This window comes from Amblyomma americanum, chromosome 11, assembly GCF_052857255.1.
Source record: "Amblyomma americanum isolate KBUSLIRL-KWMA chromosome 11, ASM5285725v1, whole genome shotgun sequence".
In the NCBI taxonomy this organism is placed as follows: domain Eukaryota; kingdom Metazoa; phylum Arthropoda; class Arachnida; order Ixodida; family Ixodidae; genus Amblyomma; species Amblyomma americanum.
Genome location: NC_135507.1, coordinates 7,208,436 through 7,228,186, shown reverse-complemented (window position 1 = coordinate 7,228,186; position 19,751 = coordinate 7,208,436). Strand labels below are relative to the sequence as shown.

General features: G+C 44.6%; 3 protein-coding genes across 4 annotated transcripts in view; 1 reads left to right on the top strand and 2 right to left on the bottom strand.

Moving 5' to 3' along the window:
* LOC144109944 (prolyl 3-hydroxylase 2-like) overlaps nucleotides 1-6,143 on the bottom strand; it is a 28,594-nt gene extending 22,451 nt beyond the window's left edge. The window contains exons 1-4 of one of the 2 annotated variants that reach the window (XR_013309653.1): nucleotides 5,363-6,138; nucleotides 4,588-4,740; nucleotides 3,225-3,399; nucleotides 1,987-2,112 (exon numbers count right to left, since the gene is read on the bottom strand). Coding sequence is in view for 1 of the 2 variants with exons in the window: in XM_077642722.1 (XP_077498848.1) it covers nucleotides 1,987-2,112; nucleotides 3,225-3,399; nucleotides 4,588-4,740; nucleotides 5,363-5,794 (886 nt within the window). In the remaining variant the exon portion in view is untranslated. Of the gene's footprint in view, nucleotides 1-1,986; nucleotides 2,113-3,224; nucleotides 3,400-4,587; nucleotides 4,741-5,362 lie in introns of both variants that reach the window. The other variant, XM_077642722.1, reaches the window with a different exon arrangement.
* A 1,190-nt stretch (nucleotides 6,144-7,333) lies between these two features.
* Nucleotides 7,334-11,518, bottom strand: LOC144109947 (sphingomyelin synthase-related protein 1-like). The gene has a single exon (XM_077642729.1). It carries the CDS (start codon nucleotides 11,160-11,162, stop codon nucleotides 9,858-9,860), a length of 1,305 nt encoding a protein of 434 aa, XP_077498855.1. The 5' UTR covers nucleotides 11,163-11,518; the 3' UTR covers nucleotides 7,334-9,857.
* LOC144109946 (target of EGR1 protein 1-like) lies at nucleotides 11,461-16,432 on the top strand. Its single transcript, XM_077642728.1, has 7 exons — nucleotides 11,461-11,937; nucleotides 12,054-12,094; nucleotides 12,178-12,294; nucleotides 12,488-12,635; nucleotides 13,086-13,351; nucleotides 14,521-14,674; nucleotides 15,579-16,432. The coding sequence occupies exons 1-7, from the start codon at nucleotides 11,824-11,826 to the stop codon at nucleotides 16,083-16,085; spliced, it is 1,347 nt and encodes a 448-aa protein (XP_077498854.1). The 5' UTR covers nucleotides 11,461-11,823; the 3' UTR covers nucleotides 16,086-16,432.
* Nucleotides 16,433-19,751: the final 3,319 nt, after the last annotated feature.

Here is a 19,751-nt window from a genome sequence, read left to right as displayed (position 1 = left end):
AAATTGCACTCCCCGCATTAAATTAGGAATCACACTTAAAGAAACTAAATTCAACAAAGAAAAACAGCAGAAGCTAGCCACTTGGCATTGAATAAAAATCATCATAGTCATAAAAATCATCATAGAGCTTAGCGGTTCCAAGAGAAAAAGTGAACACAAAAAATGTGGCATTATCTCAACATTACCCACGCTTTGCTAAAAGCAAAGCCTAGTCCTAGAAAACTTAATTTGTCAGTTTAATGCATTTCAAGTGGCCTCACGAGGCACAGTATGTTTCTGGAACAAAAAAAGCCGCAATTAAAATCCAGCTAAGAACAATTTATAAGCTACAAAGAAAAGCTTCATCACTTGCTGAGATTCTTATACATTAGAAAAATATTATATGAAAAGATTCCCTCATGTCATGTCAAATTCTAAATGCAATAGAGAGGCATTTTGGAATCAGGCTGTAGATAAGCCTTTTGTAAGAATATCGGAGGATATATATAATGGCTCCACAGTCACCGTAGTCCTCCGTAAAGTCAGCAATAATATAAGTCAGCAATAATTCGAATAAGGAAGGGTGTCAGGCAGGGAGACACGATCTCGCCAAAGCTATTCATCGCCTGTTAACAGGAGGTGTTCCGAGGCCTGGATTGGGAACGGTTTGGGATAAGAGTTAATGGTGAATGTCTTAGTAATCTGCAATTCACTGATGACATTGCCTTGATGAGCCACTCAGAGGATGAATTGCAGAGCATGTTCAATGAGTTAGACAGGCAGAGCAGGATGGTGGGTCTAAAAATTAACATGCAGAAAACCAAAGTAATGTTCAACAGTCTCAGAAGATAACCAGTTTATATTTGGTAGCGAGATTGTGGAAGTGGAAAGAGAATACTTCTACTTATGGCAGGTAGTGACTGCAGATCCGGATCATGACAGTGAAATAACTAGAATAATAATTAAAAAATAACAGCGCGGAAAACGGGGACTTTAAGGGTAGAAAACATAGGACAAGCACTGTCCTATGTTTTCTACCCTTGAAGTCCCCATTTTCCGCGCTGTTACTTTTTAAATATGTATCACCTACTCGCCCGCCTTGCTATCGTGTAGAATAATAAGAAAGGGGTGGAGTGCATTTGGTAGGTTCTCTCAGATCATGAATGGCAGTTTACCAGTATCCCTCAAGAGAATAGAATATAACAGCTGTATCTTGGCGGTACTCACCTATGGGGCAGAAACGTGGAGGCTAACGAGAAGGGTTCAACCTAAATTAAGGACAATGCAGCAAGGTATAGAATGAAAAATGATAGGTGTAATGTCAAGAGACAGGAAGAGGGCAGAGTGGGTCGGGGAACAAACGCAGGTAAATGACATCCTAGTAGAAATCAAAAAGCAGTGAGCTTGGGTAGGGCATGCAATGCGAAGGCGAGATAACCGATGGTCATTAAGGGCAACAGGCAGGATTCCAAGAAGAGGCAAACGCGGTAGGGGGCAGCAGATAGTTAGGTGGGCGGATGTGATTGGGAGGTATGCCGGGATAGGGTGGTCGCGGCTGGCGTGGGACAGGTTTGGTTGGAGAGATATGGAAAAGGCCTCTGTCCAGCAGTGGGCTTAGGCTGCTGCTGCTTCTGATGATGATGAATTCAGAATGTTGCAGTTAAATCTGCTGAATATGAGAAATCAAACGTGGATTTGAAGACTTTTTCAGAGTTTCCTTCACATAATCATTTGTTTAATTATATTTTTCGATAGGCTGCACACTTAAGCATAAGCATGTACTGGTCTCCATAAGGGGGCCAAAGTTCATGGTAGTGTCCTTTCATGTCTTCTTGGTAGCAGGGAACAATACAGAACAAAATTTATGCCCCTTCCCGACATCTGTTAGGGGCGGCAACTCTCCCTCCTTGCCCCCCCCCCCCCGCACACACCTCTGCATTTTAGTATGAGAGGAAAGGTGTCTTGCAGAAAGCTCACTGCTGCTGCAAGCATACAAGCACAACTTACACTGATAGTACGAGAACTGAAGGTAGTGGTAAAGCCCAGCAAAGAAGTTTGGCCGATGCCTTCCATTCAGGTACGAAAGTTGATCAGGGCATTGTTGTTTGCACTTGAGTGTTGACAGGTGATGACCTGCCGAGCAAAAACATACATGAACATAAAAATAAAAGGCTTTGTTTGGCGATGAAGTCTGACATGCATCGAGCAAAGGGATGTGTTGATTAAGAGGCCTTGATATGAGCCAACCCATGTCGTACAACAAATGTGGCCCTGTTGTCAACCTGCTTTCACAATGTAGTATGTATTGTGAGTGGCAGGCTTCAGACAAAATGTATAATGATTCATGCACTTGAAATGCTTACATCTGCCAGTTTGCTCATGCTGTGACATCATCTCTTGTTTAGTGAGCCATAAAAAAAACAACAGTTTTGACAACACGTCATCCACTGTTGATATAAGCAGCTGTAATATTCTGTGTAGGAATTTACTGGCACGTGAAATCAAGGTCAGAGTCGGGTGCCGTTTAAAGCATTATCAAATACAAGGTGATGTGGATGTGGACAATGGTTAGGAATTCTGGAACAGCTATTTTTTAATGTAGCCTCATGGTAAAAAAAAGTAGTGTGTGTTTAACTAGATCATGTCACCAGAAAAAATAATAGGAACCTGGAGCTTATCTGTAAATATGTTTTTGGCACTCTCAGCTAAGAGGGTTACAAGAATGCCTTTCTGATTACCGAACCACGTTTTTAATGAATAGCAAGTTCACAGAAAAAATTGAAAGCAGTAATCACAGCCAGTTACTATTACTTCTAATAACCAGCAATAAAGGCTATCCTAAACTTGTAGCTGTCGAGCCAAAAAGCACATATTACATTATTCAGCCATTCTATGTCAACAAAATATACAACGCGGTCATTAATAGTTCTTTATTACTCTGTATCAAGGCACCAATCTGTAAACAACACCAGGAAGTGAAACAAATAGCTCATAAAAGATAACACGCTCTAGCTTAAGATATTTAGAGCACTTTTTTTACCATCAAAACAATAAAATGCGGGTTCTATAAGTAATTACCATTCACCTCAGTAGCATAACTGCCAACAGAAAATTTTTGTCGTAAACTATTCCTTTCACATTTCTGCACATCAACTCATGCACATCAGCAGCACTGAGCAAACAACTTTTTTTGCTGGCATGGCATATTCAGATCAGTTCACAATGCTCAACTAATATTTAGTCACCTGCAGCAACTTCCGAGAACTCCCTTGTCACAAACGCAATGGGAAGGAAATCGTCACACAGTATACGACATTCTTCTTCAGCTTTCAGGTAGCTGGAGATGACTTGTTCCATCATAACTGAAGACTCAGCATATTTCTTCTCTGTGTACAGCTTTGCAGCATTTTGAAACAGGTTCTAGATGGAGCCGAGAATAAAGAAAAACAACAAAACGAAGTTAGAAGCAAAAAGTCTTCCCAGCTGTCACAACAAAAGGGCAGCTGTTTTGCTGCTCCTCCAACCGACCAAGGGAAACCATTATTGTGCGGGAGGGGAGAGGTCAGCTGGAGTAACACATTTCTGGCCTGCTACTCCCCACAAAGAAGAGGGGAAGGGGAAAACACACAAAGAGGGAGAGAGTGAATTGCAGTTCCTTGCTTTCCAGTATGGACAGGGTTTTGTTCCTAATAAAAGTTATTCTGACTGTGAGACAATGCTTTTCTTTGACTACTATTTAATGCCAGTAACCATTTGCTTAATAGCATTCATGGTACCTGCACTGGTAACTGGAATAATGACAAATATCCACTGCTAATCACAGCAGCAACAAATACTAGATATACTAAAAAGCAACAGTGAACTCATGAATAGGTTCTCTATGTCGTAAACATGTGTAGTGGTCGCTCATGCGGTTATAATTTGGACAGCGCCTGGACACTCCTATGCGAGCGGCAAAAACTTGTTCACATTTTCATATTTTTGTAAATATTTTAGATAGTGTGTAAACCCCTCCCCTGTCCTTTCTCGCCAACGCTCCCTTCTCTACTTCCCCTCACTACCCTCTCCCTGTCCCTTTATTTCCACTGAATGCAGCTGGATGCAGCTCGGGTGCTTAAGATATTAGATAGCAATTGCCACAGCTGGCAACATCTTCTTCCTTTCTTTTTTTGCATTTTTATTAATAAACCACCACAGCTACTACTCATGCATACTAGATAACAGCATACTGTTTGGTTTGACAGGTGCTGTTAAAAGTAGCAGTAGTCAACAGTCCCAGTGCGTCAACAGAAACACTATATTTAAGTAAGTAAATTCTTAATGTTATGCTAGCTACACAAGAAACCAAAGGAGAAGAATGAATTGCACTACCTTTGGATGCATGTGTGGCTGTTAACCTGCAGATATATTTCAGGCATGCATAGCAGGGCACCTAGAGCACCCTGAAGCTCCAGATTTCTGAAGGGTGCGTGAGAACTCTCACCTCCTCTCTGTTGGACCTTTGGATTATCAGGGGTGCTGTGCTGTGCCCAATGCATGCCTCATAGCAAACCCCACGGACAGGGGACTTTTAAGCAAGGGTGTCTATACCAACATAAAGAAACCTACCTGATACTCGTTGTTTTCAAGGGAGGCAACATCCCTATTACTAAGGCCAGATTCTTCCAGGTACTGGCTGAGATGGAAGACTACAAGGCTGTGACCCGGATTGCTCTCGAGGAAAGTGTAGGCTGCAGTTGCTGCTGCTTTGGTATCACCAAGCTGAAGAAAAGCACAAATAATGACAAAACCTTCACAAAGTAGAAGTGTTGTGAGAGACACCGCACCCAGGATCTCTTTACCAATGCTACAGTTTAGTCCTAGTGCAATCACAAAAAACGTTTGTGTGACTGACTAAAATTAATTGATCTGCTAAAGTTGTGACTGAGTCAACCGCACAGGCACATAGGCACAGAGAGATTTTCTGTTGCCAATCTTGACAGTTCACTTTCAGCTGCTTTCTTGATTCTGGGTTGCCTAGAATTAAAACAGTGGTCCATTATTTTTTTTTTTTCATGCAGTAAGCTATAGTGTACCAGCATACTTGTTGCTTCTTCTGCACTAACGGTTGTAATATTCAAAACTGAGTCCAGCAATTGTCACTATAACAAGACTTTGGTGCATGTTCAACAGCAGTTTAACAGGGGCACTTGATATGTGGCAGCTAATACTGCTACATCATTACACTGTGCAGTGAATTAAATGGGGTACTAACAGAAAAGAATTCTTATAAAAAAAAGCGTATATAAAGTCACTTTTAAAGTCATGACACTGAGACCACCGTACGAGCCATACACAAGGAAAGAATTTTTGCTAAACATCGTAATGACGGTCGCCAGCATACCTCGAAGTAGCACCTCTGGAGATAGTTGTACGGCAGACGCTCCCTGAAATCACGGATCGTCGCTTCCGAGATGGAGACCCTATCCCAGGGTCCCGTGCACTTGCGTAGGCAGTGTGCTTCAGCTGCCTGCGCAATGTAGAAGGCACTCGACGACGTCGCACACTCGTCGCCGGCCTTGCCGCCCGCTCGGCACTTTGTCCGACAGTCCACCACAACACCGACGTGCGTCCTGTAGGCCGCGAGAGCGGTCTTCAGGCGCGAAACGCACTGCGCCCAGTGACCGCTCAGGTAGGACTCCACGGCCGAAAGGTAGAGGCTCTCATAATCCGCAATTCCATCGTCGCCGCTCGCGGCATCGGCCGACTCGGCGCGGACTTCAAAAGCCGCAACGACGACCGCGAAGCAAAGAAACACCGGTCTCACGCCTCGCATGACGCGGACATGTCGAGGCAGCAGCACGAATCAAGCCGAGCAGGGCCGAAATCAAACGCGATTATCGACCAATTTTGCCCGCACGAGAAGGCAACGGGCGGAGCACGGCTAGGAGGGCGACACTTGTCCGACGGGATGCGCGTCGTCTGCTACGCGAGGGGGAGGCGGACGTCGTCTGCTACCCAGAAATCTCTCGCAACGCTACAGTCGTAGATGGAGACCGTGCGTGCGACTAGGTACTACTCGGATGATCTGGATGCTGTGCGCGTGATTAGATTTTAGGTGCGGCCTTTCTGGAAAGATACTACGCAACGCCGACCGTGTAGCCCGGACGGCCGCACCCCGATTCATGGGCAACCCGACTCGCCCCTTGAACGTTCGCCAAGAAAAAGCTTTCGGCAAGGGCAAGGTCGTTTGTTTCTCCGAGAACGCGGTTGCGAGGTGTCCGGGAGAGCTAAAATAAAAACTAACTCTCCTTTGTTTTTCACCAAGCGCGCGGGTGCGACTAGAGCCTATATCTGTCTGTCGCCGCGTGCTCAGTGGCATTAGTATAGTATTCTTTTTATTTTGCTCACAGCTCAAGGCATGCATTGCCAAGTGGCCTACATTTGTTTCCCAAAGTGCTGCGCAACGCACGACCTTCAAAGCGAATGAAAAAAACTTAAAATGCTTCCTTGTCTCAGAACCACATTCACTGCTAACAGGCAAAAATGACTTAAGTGGATGCAGTCCAGTAAGTGCAAGCCTTTGTAAATGAACGTCCTAATTTATGCCCCATTGAATTTCGTTCAACACAGCAACTGCCATTTTTTCTTCAGTTATCAAGAATCACACTTTTAGTTTTCAGACATTTAAATTTCACAAACTATCTTTTTTGCATGCAGCAGTCCCCCTAATGTGAGCTGACTTCCATTTGGTTCTTTTATGTAGCAGCTGCTACATTTTTTCAGTTATTGATTCTGGATGCCTGATCTAGTGATATTTTAAACAGCGCAAACTCTAGACTTTTAAGCAGCAGCCATATGAGCAGACTCCCGCTCAAGTGCAGGAGCTTCCCGCCTAGAAGTCAAATAATCGTAACTCTCTACTTACATCAAGGCTGACAACGGAACTGAAATTACAGATAGGTTAGCTTACCAAAAGAATATTAAATCACAAAGAAGTAGCAGTGTGAGCAAGTGTCAGAGACAAAGAACTGCATAAATTTTAATCAGATCTCACCATTGCGGCAATGTTTGCCATCAGGAGATGGTAAACATTCACAACTGTGGTGGTATAATTGAAACCGAACAAAATGACAATAATCTCTTCAAATCAATTGTAGCAAAATTAACTGTATTTCATAGAGTCTTGAAAATAGCATTTTATCTGATGTCACAGGTGTTACTTGGGGTTAAAGAGATTCCTTCGGCCCATTTCACACCCTTCATCCTTCCCTCAGGGATGAAGTGTCTATCCAGACTGATAAGGTTGAGTTTTTCGTAACCAGCCTAATAGAACCAAATTTAAACTTACCTAATAATTGACAAAGAAAATGACTATCGCACAAACTTAGTTTATTGAATAACTTATTCACCAGTCTTTACATAAATAAAGAAAGCTTAACACAAGTTATGTTGCAACACTTTACGTAGCAAAATAACGATCGTTGCATAGGCCAAACAAGCTTGGAATTCAGAGCAAGTGGCTTGTGGAATTTGTAGCTTGCGGCTTCTTACTTTGGGCTTTCAGTGACAAGCACCTCATCAAAATTTACACACTCCACATTTCAGGTCAGGTCACAAAAGACCCAGGGAATAAAAATAAAACAAAGATATAATTATATTAATCCCCTCAACAGATATCACAGTGATCATTATAGTGTATCACTCTTTGACGGTCTATAAACTATACATAATGAGTCTCTAGAGGTAGGCCGTTGCAGCAACATGACACAAAAACGAGCGAGCAAGTGCAGAATTTCAGTCTCATTAAAATCTGTAAACTCCCTCTTGGAATAACTGTGGCCATCATAACTGCTGCACGAAAACTTTCAATCGCACATTTGGCTCAACTGCCCATGTGTCACATTTACCGCAACTGAACAGCATTAATTACAATCAACGCATGCACACAAAGGAATAGAGAACAATTCTACTCTTGGCAGAAGCGCCCATCTTGCAACATCATCGCAAAATTGAAATGAAATCGCCCCTCTCAGCGATGACATTCTCGAAGACACAGTTACAGAAAGATGGCGTTGTAACACATCTCTGTGGTGGGCATGAAGGAAAGGAGGAGGAGGAACTCTTTGACTCGAATATTGTAAGCACAGCTTGAACTGCTATTAAGTGGTTGCGCCTTTTGTTGGAGGAGGAGAAGAAGAACAAAGTACGTGTTGTGAGCAGCAATGGAATGAGAACAAAGGAAGAGAGTGCTGGGTCAAGAGAAGGCACATGGCAGCAAACGTTTGATCTGCATCTGAATCGGATGTTATGGAAGACAAGGTCTTAAAAATTCGCTCAGCGTCACTTTTGAACACTGAGAACTAGGTCGACCGAAATAAATTCACACACTGATTTCTTAATCGCAGAAAGGCTAAAAGTAAATTGAGGTCATATGAGGAAGACATTTGTCGTCCCAAAGAGCTACCTTTTGAAACAACGGTCAATAAAACTAGGCTTAGTAGAATGTTTAACCAGGCCACATGAAACACTATGTTCTTGCACAAACAACTCAATAAAAGCACACTGCAAATCAGAAACAAATATGGCATGCAGCTAGGCTAGACCATCTTAGTGCTGCATGAAAGATAAACAATATGCACATTCCTCACAGAGTTTTATGCTTCGAGAATAGCAACAAAAAGATTCAAGGAGATACAATGGTTTTCTTATGCCCTTAACTCATAACAGATAAAGATACAATGAGCAGGTGACCTTATCTTGACATGAGTAAATGCTCTTCTTATTTCTCTGCCAGAGAGAGAAAAGACTGGCACCTGCTGGTTACGAATGGCGACCACACCACCTATGTATTAATGCTCAATGCACAGGCACATTCAAACAGTACACACATGTTGACAATAAGGATCTATCAAGCCTGCTTCGAACAGTTAAAATATTGAGGCAGTATTCAACACTTGTACAAGTGTCTGATCAACCGGGAAGCCTGATCGGTCATCAGGTGAGCAACCCACAGTAAACAGGCATTAGTACGATCGATGCAAATTTAAGCATGAGGTTCATGCCGTGCAGCCACTGGCAACAGCGGCAAATCACCAGGCATGTCACATAATAGCTGGCAACATAGGGCAAACTTACTGCACAGAACAGATGCGTTGGATAGGTCATGCACAAGACAGTACAGGAAATATCTTAGTTATGGGGACATATAAATGTACCTTCAAAATGGTGCTCCCTGGTAGACCCCCTTGAAGGTTTAGAATGGCCAGCTCAGATCTAACCAGAAAAAAAAAAAAAAGGATCAAACTTAGAGCCAGGGTAAGGTTGCACTACTTTCCACACCTGACAACACACCGACAGGACATGTGAACTGCACTTTCTGGCTGAAAGTTGTTGAGTGTTTCGCTCCAGATCTGTTACGTTGTACGCGTCCAAATAAAACAATCAAGAGTACATGAAAATTTTGTCCCGGAGTGCTGCAGCGTGTATTGAGACATGGCTGGCAATGCTGCAGAGAGAATGCACCAGTCGCATGTAGCTGTTTGACCGAGCCTTTAAATTGTTTCACAGTGAATGCGGGTCGCAAAAGAACCATTTCACAGTGCACGAATTTGTTTTCTTGGAAGGCTATAGCAAAATATGCTGACACAATAAAATGTGCCAAGGGCAGTGGAATCTTGCTGTGTGAGAACTGGATACAAGGCTTGTCTGCAGGTAGTGCTGCTTAATTAAGCATTCAAATCTCTTGCTGCAGACAGTATCAGTTAAGGCTTGCCTGCGAGAATCCACAAGGCAGCGCCTTAGATCTGTAGTGATAAATTACAAAAAGAAATACCAGTGGTGATAGGGTTAGCTGAATTCTAGTACAGTTTGAGTTCCCCCGCATTGCCACTATGCTGCTACAAGGTCTTAGTGAATTTGAGCTTAACGACAATGTTAGATGCCTTGCGCTTGAACCACTTGATCCAAGCAAAAGGTGTGTCATACTCGTTGGGTACAATGCCGTCCACTCCAGACTCAAAAAAGTAGAAGAGCGGAAACCAGATTCGCGTCCGCTTGCTGTCCATCTGCATCAGAGCCCTGTTGTTTGCGAGCGTGTGATAATAGAGGAATAGCCTGGTGGAAATGTAGAAGGCGATGAACACGTCTATGGAGTAGTGTTCGTGCGCAGACAGGATGAAGAAGATGCCAAAGAGGTTGAGCACCCAGGAGGTGGTGTGCAGGAAGTAGTAGGAGCGCGGCGTATACTCGGTGATGAAGTTGAGGAGCGTCAGCACCGTCGTGTGGCCACTGAACATGTAGTCGCCGCAGGTGCGCACGCCTTGGATGAGCATGCCGCCTCCCTGCCAGATGACGAAGGCCTGGCTCAGCTTCTCCGAGAAGTCGCCCGTGTGGCGCGCCTTGCACTGGAGGTGCTTTCCGGGCACCGAGAGCGAGGTGATGAGCATTGTGATGCAGCGCAGCAGAAACACCGAGCCGAACAGCGAGAACATGCGGCGGAGCAGGATGAAGCGGTGCCGGTGACAGACCAGAATGCTCACCCACACGATGAACAGGACGAGGCCCGTGAACTCGCACATGGCGAAGGCCCAAGGAATGTGCGGCACGTTATCGAGGAATATGTCGGGAAGCGGCGGGTACGTCTGCATATCGGGCACGCGGTCGTGCACAATGACCATCACGATGGCGGTGATCCAGGTGACGGCGAGAAAATAGAGCATGCCCACCACGGTCTTCCAGATTTCGGGCTTCAAGCGCCGCTGCTTGCACGGAGCGGAAGAGGCGGCGGCCGTTCCGACGGAGTAGCCGTCGTCGGTGTTGTAGTCGTCGTCGTACTCGAAAGAAATGTCGGGCGACGGCGCTGTGCCGTCCGACGAACCGCGCCTCTTGCGCGTCGAATTTCGACGGCTCATACCCTGCGCGCCAGTCGTCGAGGGCACCAGGTCGCCAGGGCCGAGCAACTGCCTGACAGCGGCCACGTTCTGCCATTGCAGCTCTCGGATACAGATCATGAGGTTCTTGATGTCCCCCAGAAGCCTGATCTCGAGAGGAGGCTTCCGCAGGTCCGACTCCGAGATGGTCAGCAGAGCGCGCCCGTCGATCAGGTGCTCGCCGAAAGTCGCTTCGTACTTGCCCAAACCGACGGCGTGCAGCCATTCGCCGACGTCGCCTACCGTCCACTCCTCCACTGGCTTGTCCGCCATCACCGCGACTTGTCGCTCGCGCGCTATCGTCGTCGATTCTAGAGCGGCGAAGGCAAGTCCTGGACCGGAGCGGAGGCGGCGACTCCTGCCCGTCGGCGACACATCGCACGACCTGATGCTCCGCTTCGCCTGCGATGCAGGGAGCTCGCCAGGCTCGACGCACGCCTCGGAAACTCCAAGCGGCGGTGCGTGGTACGAAGCGGAAGTGAGCCGAAGGACATTAGGGAGAGAGATACGCGTAGCAACGAAAATAAAGAGGGTCGTCGCCGGAAAGTAGAGCGTCCGGGCCAAAGCGTGCCGATGGCGTCATCGCAAATAAAGTGGACAAGGTCCGATGTGTTACGGAGCCTTGAGAGTTTGACGTAAACGAGGAACTGATCGGAAATGAGATACGAGACTACCATGCAGTACGCTTTAGCTTCTTTAGCGCGCTCCGTCACTGCATCTAGCGATCTAGTGCATCCTGTCAGGCAGACTTTATGATCGGCTAGTGTGCTCTTCGAGCTCAGAACTTTTGTGAAAAAGTTTGGAACGCTGCCTTTTCGCATCTTGAAAACGGTTACTTAGGCATGAACGCTTTCGTTCTTAAAGGCATTGAACCAACGCCTATCCGGTAACGTAGTCATTTGCAAGATTTCGAGCGGTTAGCGCGGGATTTACGATGAGCGAGCTAAAGAGCGTTCCTGTTGTGGACGTTACAAAAGAAAACATTGCCGATATATGGCCGTCTTTGGTCCTTGCTGTGAAGACTTCCCTGTTTGTAGCCATAGATCTGGTAAGGGGATATGCGTCCGTTTCGCTCTATATTTCTTTATTTTACCCATCAAACTGGTGTGGGCCGTCGGCACGAGAGCTGCTGCTGAACTGCTAACTGATCTGTCGTCTTTCCAGGAACTCAGCGGTATTGGGAACAGAAAAGAAATCAATGCCAAGTGAGCTCATTGTAAAAGCAACATCAGTCATTAACCGTTATCTCGTTGCTGTTGGAACACGCTGCATTATTTTCTTCGCACAGGTCTGTGGAAGATCGATACACGGCCATGGCCGGCGTGGCTGACACGAGAGCAATCATATCGATGGGACTTTCGTGCTTTCGCCAAGATGCTAGGTCGGCTGAAACGGGCCCACTTAAGTAAGGCCAACAGTTCGTTCGGAAATGTCTGAAGCAGTGGACGAGCCTGATTCTCGCTCTGAAATCAATCTAGTTCTCTGCTAAACCATCCCTGAGCCAAACTTGATCCTAACGCGATAAAACGCAAAATTTTGTTTCCCCTCTTGTTTACTGGAGGTTGATAAATGCTGTTCTCATCGCTTGCCCTCTCCAGGTTCACCGTTCAGACGTTCAACATACTCGTACTGTCCCAGGACAACTACATTGTGGAACCATCATCACTGCAGTTTCTCATCAGCCATGGATTCGACTTCAACAGACAGTATGCTCTTGGGGTTCCCTACCGTCGAGGACATGACAGAGTAATTGAGCGTTCGTTTGATTCGCACCTTGGTCAACTTTACAATCCAGTTTATTGAGAAAAGGATTACTTTTAAATGCGCGTTGTGGTCACTTGACAAGTCAGTATAGAAAAAAAAGTGCATCTATGCTCATTATAAAAGGTACCCAGATTCAAGCAAATATAATATCGATTTCAATCTGAATATCAAGCAATAGAACAGAATAGAGACATGCACAAAGAGAATGAAGTTTGATGATATTTGCATTCTTTAGGTTTACCTCTAATTAACAAGTAGTGGTGTTAAAGATAATGTATTTGCCGTCTAGTTTGCTCATTGACTTAAGATTTTCAGTCTGCGTTATTTTTTCAGCAGAATCTGTGCATCAGACAGTGAACAACTGTAATGCGTGCCAGGTGAATATGTTTATGCTATTGCTGGTGGGGGTTGATGTACTTGTTCTTGTTGCAGCCAAACCAGCCAGAGGACAAGGCGTACTCTCTTCGTAAGCTGTTCTCCTTGCTGGTGGTGCATCGGAAGCCTGTTGTCTTCCATAATGGCTTCATGGACACAGTGTTCCTGTACCATAGCTTCTACCTGGCACTGCCCCCGTCTCTGCAGACATTCCTGGCTGACTTGAATGAATTGTTTCCCAGTTGTGTGTATGACACCAAGTTCATTGCGGAAAGCAAGGCCTCTCTGCCGGCATCATACCTGGAGTATGTCTTTCGCAATAGGTAACTTTTTTTTTCACTTTACCTGAAAGGCGAGAGGTAACTTAATGGTGTTCACGTGAAAAGAAATCACTTGCACTACTCAACCATAAAGGGGCAGACACAGCAAATTTCGGTTGTGTTCTTGCAACGATGCGCAAGATATTATTAAACATAACACGCCACATGCAATTTGCCGACGCCTGGTAACTAATCTCTGACTGAATTTCTTTTCTTATGCTGTTTTGGTTAAATTAGGTGAATGGTGGCTGTGACGTCAACTTGGACTTTAAGAGTCATGCAAGGCATAAAAAACCTGTGATATTATAGCTGCCAGTTTGTTCATTCTCATTCGAGCTGTTGGGGCTGGTTAGCTTATGGGTTGAAATGAATTAAAACAATAAAGCGGCGATTATATTGCAGTTCATGAATCGCGTCTGACATCCACTTGCATGTCATAGCCACCATTCAGCTTTTGAAACCAGAACAGAATGAGAAAAAAAGTTCGATTGTAAATTATTTTCTGGGTGCAGGTGAAGCTTATGTGGTGATCCATTTATTGTCTTATGCAGCATTCCAGAGATGAAAATGCAACCAAAAATTTGATGACCCTCTTTAAAAAGCCCTGAACCACCACGTTGTATCACTAGAAGCTAATTAGAGAATGTTTCACACCTCGTGAGTGATCATATCCTAAAGGAATGTTTTCTAAACGTGCAACAGAAGTACCTATGCGATATTTAGCTTAGCCCGTTGTCCTCAACTTGAATGTTCTCTTCCATGAACTTGCACCTGTAAAAGCATCGCTCTGCTCACCAAACCTGTGGCTGGCACTGTTGCTGTGGTAACCTGGCTCCTGCCCCTAAATGCTAGTAGTGGGCAAGTTAGTGTGGCCCTGACCCCCCACCCTCAATGCCAGTTGCAGTACTACATCATAGGAGAGCCATAAAAACCATATTAGTAATCATGTCAGTCTTGCTACTAAAACTAGCTGTACATTAAAAACGAATTGCAAATGAAATTGCATGTTTCAACATCTTTTGCATGGCATCAGCATTGCATATTTGACAGGTGCCACCCTGAATTAGCACAAAAATGCATTTTGGTGCAACTTGACTCAAAGCATGAATATTCCAAGTTTGGATGGTTGCAAGCCCGCACTGCATAGCCTTTTCTGCCCACGTTGTGTCCAGGCAACGAGACAATGCTCGCAAGGAGGCACAGGGCAGGCAGTTCATCAGCATCCAGTTTCTCCAGTATAACCAGGAATACTCTATTGACCACGGAAACTGTGCCCTGAGGAAGGAGCCAGCAAAGGTTGCTTCGGATATATGCAAGAACTTTGCCGTAAGTTCAGTACTTGCTTCCTTTATACGAGACAAAAATATCAGAACAAAAAACAAAACTCCCCGATTTGCCTTATCCAAACCATGCTCTCTCCTAAAATATTTGCACTTGCGAAGAAAAAGATAATCATTGTTTCGCAGTAGACCGGGATGGTAGAGCGAGACCAAAGTGGTCAGCGACTGAAACCAAGAGCAGCAATAGTCCTGAGCACGAGTTATGTTTCCCCACGAGCTGGAAAAAGTTTCTCACACAACACACTATATTTAATATCTTTTGTGAATAATGCTTTATTCGACTGCAGAAATTCCAGTAGCTTCCCATTTCAGCCATTCCTTTGTTGTTATGATATGCTCTTCAGTGCTGTGTACAGTAAATTTTCTTGTTGAACATGGCTGCAGACATGCTCAAGCTTTTAGTACGTGAAATGCTTGAAGGCAGTGTTCTGCACGCTTTGAGGCGTGAAATATAACGAAAATGACATAAACTACAGTGAAGCACAAGAATTTAATTAGTTAATTGGGTCCCGGAGGAGCACTCAACTGTATAACCTGTAACAGAAACAGAAGTATGTTAGCAATTTCAGATGTAATGCAGGTTAGTTTCCCTCTGTAGTGCTAGAGGTGCCAAGCTGAATGCCAGGCTAGTGTTCCTGTATAAACATACATAGGAACACTATGCCAGACCTGGGCATTGTATGTATGGTGCTTGCCCAGTACCAGAGACATTTCCCTTACTAAGGGTGTAAGCACAGCATCCAACCCAATCCAAGTAAGCATTTTATTCGCCTTGGAGGCAAACTTGTGGTTTTCAAGGTTGTCACACCCCTGTTAGTGCCGTCTCCACACACTTTTTTTTCCTGCAAAAGTAATGAGCACTCATCGTTTCCCTTTTTTCTGCTTGACAGAGGTATGGGTGGTGCGGTAAGGGCGACAAGTGTTGTGCGTCACACAATGTCGATGACATTCTCGACGCCCAGGCATCTAAACGTCGCAGGAATAAACGAGTGAAGATGTCTTCAAACGGAGACTGTGCCAACACATCCGACTCTGAACACTCAATGAGGGACCTCTCGATTGTGGAAGAGGACGATGACGACGACGACGAGGTGGTGGACGATGGTGACTCTCCCGAGGGGGCCTCGAATAGGGAGCGTCGCAAATTCACAACAGGGTTGCACAGGGCAGGCTTTGATGCATTCATGACAGGTTATGCCTTTGCGACATTTGTGCTATCATATTCAAAACATCGTCCCTCAGGTAATCTCGATGCAGAGCAGTTGGGCCTCGATGAGATAGTCAACAGGCTGTGTCTTGGTGGGAAGACTGCGCCATTGCTTATCAGGACGTCAAATTTCACTAAGCATAGTCCTAAGCACATTGAAAAGTTTAAGGCACTTTTCGGAAATAAGTAGCTTAGGATATGTGTTGTTCTGTTGTTTGTGTTTGATGTGTATAGAGCTTTAAACGAGGAGAGAGGAGTTAATGCAGCATACTTAACAAGAGCCTGTGTGAAGCAATTTTTTGTTTGATTGTTTACAGCAGGGTATGATCTCGACACGTATGCCTAATGTATTTTGCATTTTGTCGAAAAGAATGTGATCGCAAAATTGCGAGCTCCAACTTGCTGTTTTTTCGCTGTCAGCTTCTGAAATTTTAGGCACATTATTTGGCGGAGCAACCAACAGCCTTTCAGTTTTACTGTTGCCAAGCTATGTGTCAGAGCAGTTGGCTTGTAAATAAAAGTGAATACTTGCAGAAAGATTGTGGGTTTGCATTTTCTTTGTTGCTCCACTAGTTTCTCATTGAAATGTAATCATAGTTACGGCCTGATCCAAAAGCAACAGAAACAGAAAAATTCAATAAATGAATAGACACTAGCACAAAACGTTTTTCACAGAAATGCACAAAAAAAGGTCGTCTTTGTAAAAAGGATAAAATTTTATTGCCAGAATACATAACCCACCGGAAGACAATGCTTCAGTTGTGTCAATGGTAAGTGCATTCCGAGTAAATACAGGCTTCCCCTTTGAATTAAGCAGTGGCAAGCACCATGTTGCCTTAGGTAGGCATGTTTTGTTTTATTTTAAGGCCAATCAATCCGAACAAAGCTGAATCGAGGCCCTGGTTGTCTTTGTCTCTGGACTTATCTTCCACCAACATTCAAGTCTGCTTTTGCTAATTTCCGCAGCTGCTATTCTGTTTGCCACTTGTTTCAAACCCCAGGATTTCAAGGAAGTGGACTTTCTCATCCTTCAGGATCAGTCGGACACTGAAGTACAGTGGCGCTACAGTGCCACCTGTTGTTGAAACATGTGGCAATTGAATTTTTTCTTTGCATTTTAAAGGACCCCAAGCGGTCGAAGTTAATCTGGAGCCCTGTACTATGGTGTCCCGACGATAGCTCACGCACCATTACCAATACCACTTTTTGCATGCGACTGGGAGCACCTGGCAACATTTTTGGCAGTCTGAACTATCTGTTGTGGTCACTGCTGCACATATTACAAGCATAGGCAAGTCTTGCCTGCATACTTTAAACCTGGACAGTGTTGCCAAAGGCAGTTTTAACGCGATAGTATCAAGGGCCCCATGTTACAGCAAAGCCGGCATTGTCATCATTGGCTGTGAGCAAAAAATCCCCCGAGAAGCAACCAAGGTCATGTGACATTAGGACGTGATCACAACCCGTCTAGTGCGAGCACACTGCCCACCGTGACACGTGGCAGTTTAATTAATGATTGATAGCGAGTGGTGAGCGCACTGCCCACCGTGACAGGTGGCAGTTTTATTAATGATTGGTAGCAAGAGGTTGCTTGGGAAGAGCAACCCAGGTCTCACAAGCCCCACTGGTGGCACCAACTGCCATCTCAGGGCAGTGGCGCATCACTTAACTGCTGCCCCACTGGGCCAGGAGCGGTATGAGGACTCCCAGGGATATATGAATGACCAATTCCACGTATATGGGCATTAACCCATTAATGCTATCGTGTCATACACTTATGGCAGAGCTTGCATTTTTTTTTACATATTTTGTAGGGCTGCCAGTCATAAAAATTGTCGCACCAGTTGGCATAGTGAAGAAACAGTCTAAAATATTCACACAATTCAGATTTGCATTACAGCTGTTGAAACCTGAAACCTGCAGTGAACGATAAAAACTACCACATATACGTATTTGCATAATATAAGTTGGAGGGGCCTCTCCTGCGGAGTTCAGCAACAACCTTCCCACATTCTTCGATAAAACACGGTAACTGAAACACTGCTCTTCACAAAAATATCAACACATCCCTTTCATGCCTAGCCTTCCTGGGAGGTGATATGGTACTTAAGTTATTGAAAATGGTCCCACAAAGATTATTTGTTCACAAGTAGCACCTGCTAATGACAGTGCACATGTAAACATGTCCTTCAATGACTTTTAACACTTGCCACTCTAACAGGGAACAAAACCAGAAAAAAAAAACTATTCAAATGAGTCCAACAGTAGCAAGCGCACGAAACTCCAGGAAAAAGAGAAACCTGTATTCGAATGAGTCCAGCAGTACCTAGTGCATACCCGACTTTCTGTATTACCATTGGAGCCTTGGCAAAGCACATAACATGACAATTTTCACAGCTCTTGCAAATGCCATTGGCAACCACAACTGCTGTGCCAAAGGAAGCTTGGCAGGCCTCATACAGTCGGGGCTTGCATCATTTTTACAGCTTTTCAGCTTCAATCTGACAAAATCTTGAATCCGGAGCATTCAACACAGAGGACAACTCTATCCAATTCAGCAAAAATCGAATATCCAGCTCTTTTTGTGTATGCTGATGTTTGCTCAGAAGCAAAAGACGCTTTTATTGCTCACAAAATTCAATTCAAAAACTTTTTTCCCTCGACACTCTATTCAAACTCGCAACGTCCTTAACGAAAAGGACTCCATGATCACTGTTTGGAAGTGAATGGAGCTGTAGCCTAGCCTCAGAGATCTGCAACAAAAAGGTCTTGACATTACGCCAGTCTGCTTGTGGAAACAGCCAGCAGCAGGGATACATGCATTTCATTTTTTTAACTTTTTCTTGCTAATGAATTTATCCTCGGCGTGCCTTTAGAAACAGTGCATTGATGCGACCCACATTTCTGTAGGCTGCGGCGCAATATGCTACAACCAATTCCAGTTGTTTTGGAACATGTTTGCGTTTTAGCAAACATAAGGTGCCACATCAACTCAAATTAAGCACTTACAATTCCAAGCACTTCATTTTTAAATCTGCCACTGTGGCTTGATGGTTATGGAGTGAAGCTGCTCAGCACAAGGTCATAGGATCAAATCCCAGTCACAGCAGCTATATTTTGGAGGAAAAAGATGCCTACGCGCTATGCTATGTCAAAGTACATTATGCCACGTAGTCAGAATTGATCCACTGCCCTCCAATAATATGGCGGCTTTCTCTCTCTTCTTTTATGCCCTCCATTCTTTTCCTCGCGGTGTGGTTTAGGTACCCTGCATTAAGCAACAGTTACTGTTAGTTTTCTTTCTTCATAACCAATTCTTTTTCAACCACTTTACCTGTAAAAAAAAGGTCCCAGATTTGCGAACTGTGGGATTTAATGTCCCGGAGCAATACATGCGCTATGAGTGATACCTTAGGGAAGTGTTTCGGATTTTTAGACCATCTGGGGCTCATTAATGTGCACCGATATAGCACAGCACACTGGTGTTTTTACATTTCACCTCCATAGAAAAGTGGCCACTGTGACTTTGGGATCAGTAGCGGAACACCACTATGGTAGGTGTCCAGAATTTAGGTGCTAACAATAACAAAGTGGTTGATGTAAATTGGTGAAAACAACCTCACCATTGATGAGGTCTAAAACAAGTATGAAACAGATTTGTCATGATTACTATCCTAGCCAGAGGATGAAGTTACAGCAATGAGCATTTCTGCCTGCTCGGTAGTAAGCCACATGCGCACTGAGCACAGTCTTGTACCACACTGTTGGGGGAAAAAAAAAAATCTACCTCATCGTGCTGTTGGATAGCATAGCTTAACAAATGTTTGCACAGGCTACTGAATATGAAGACCGTTCA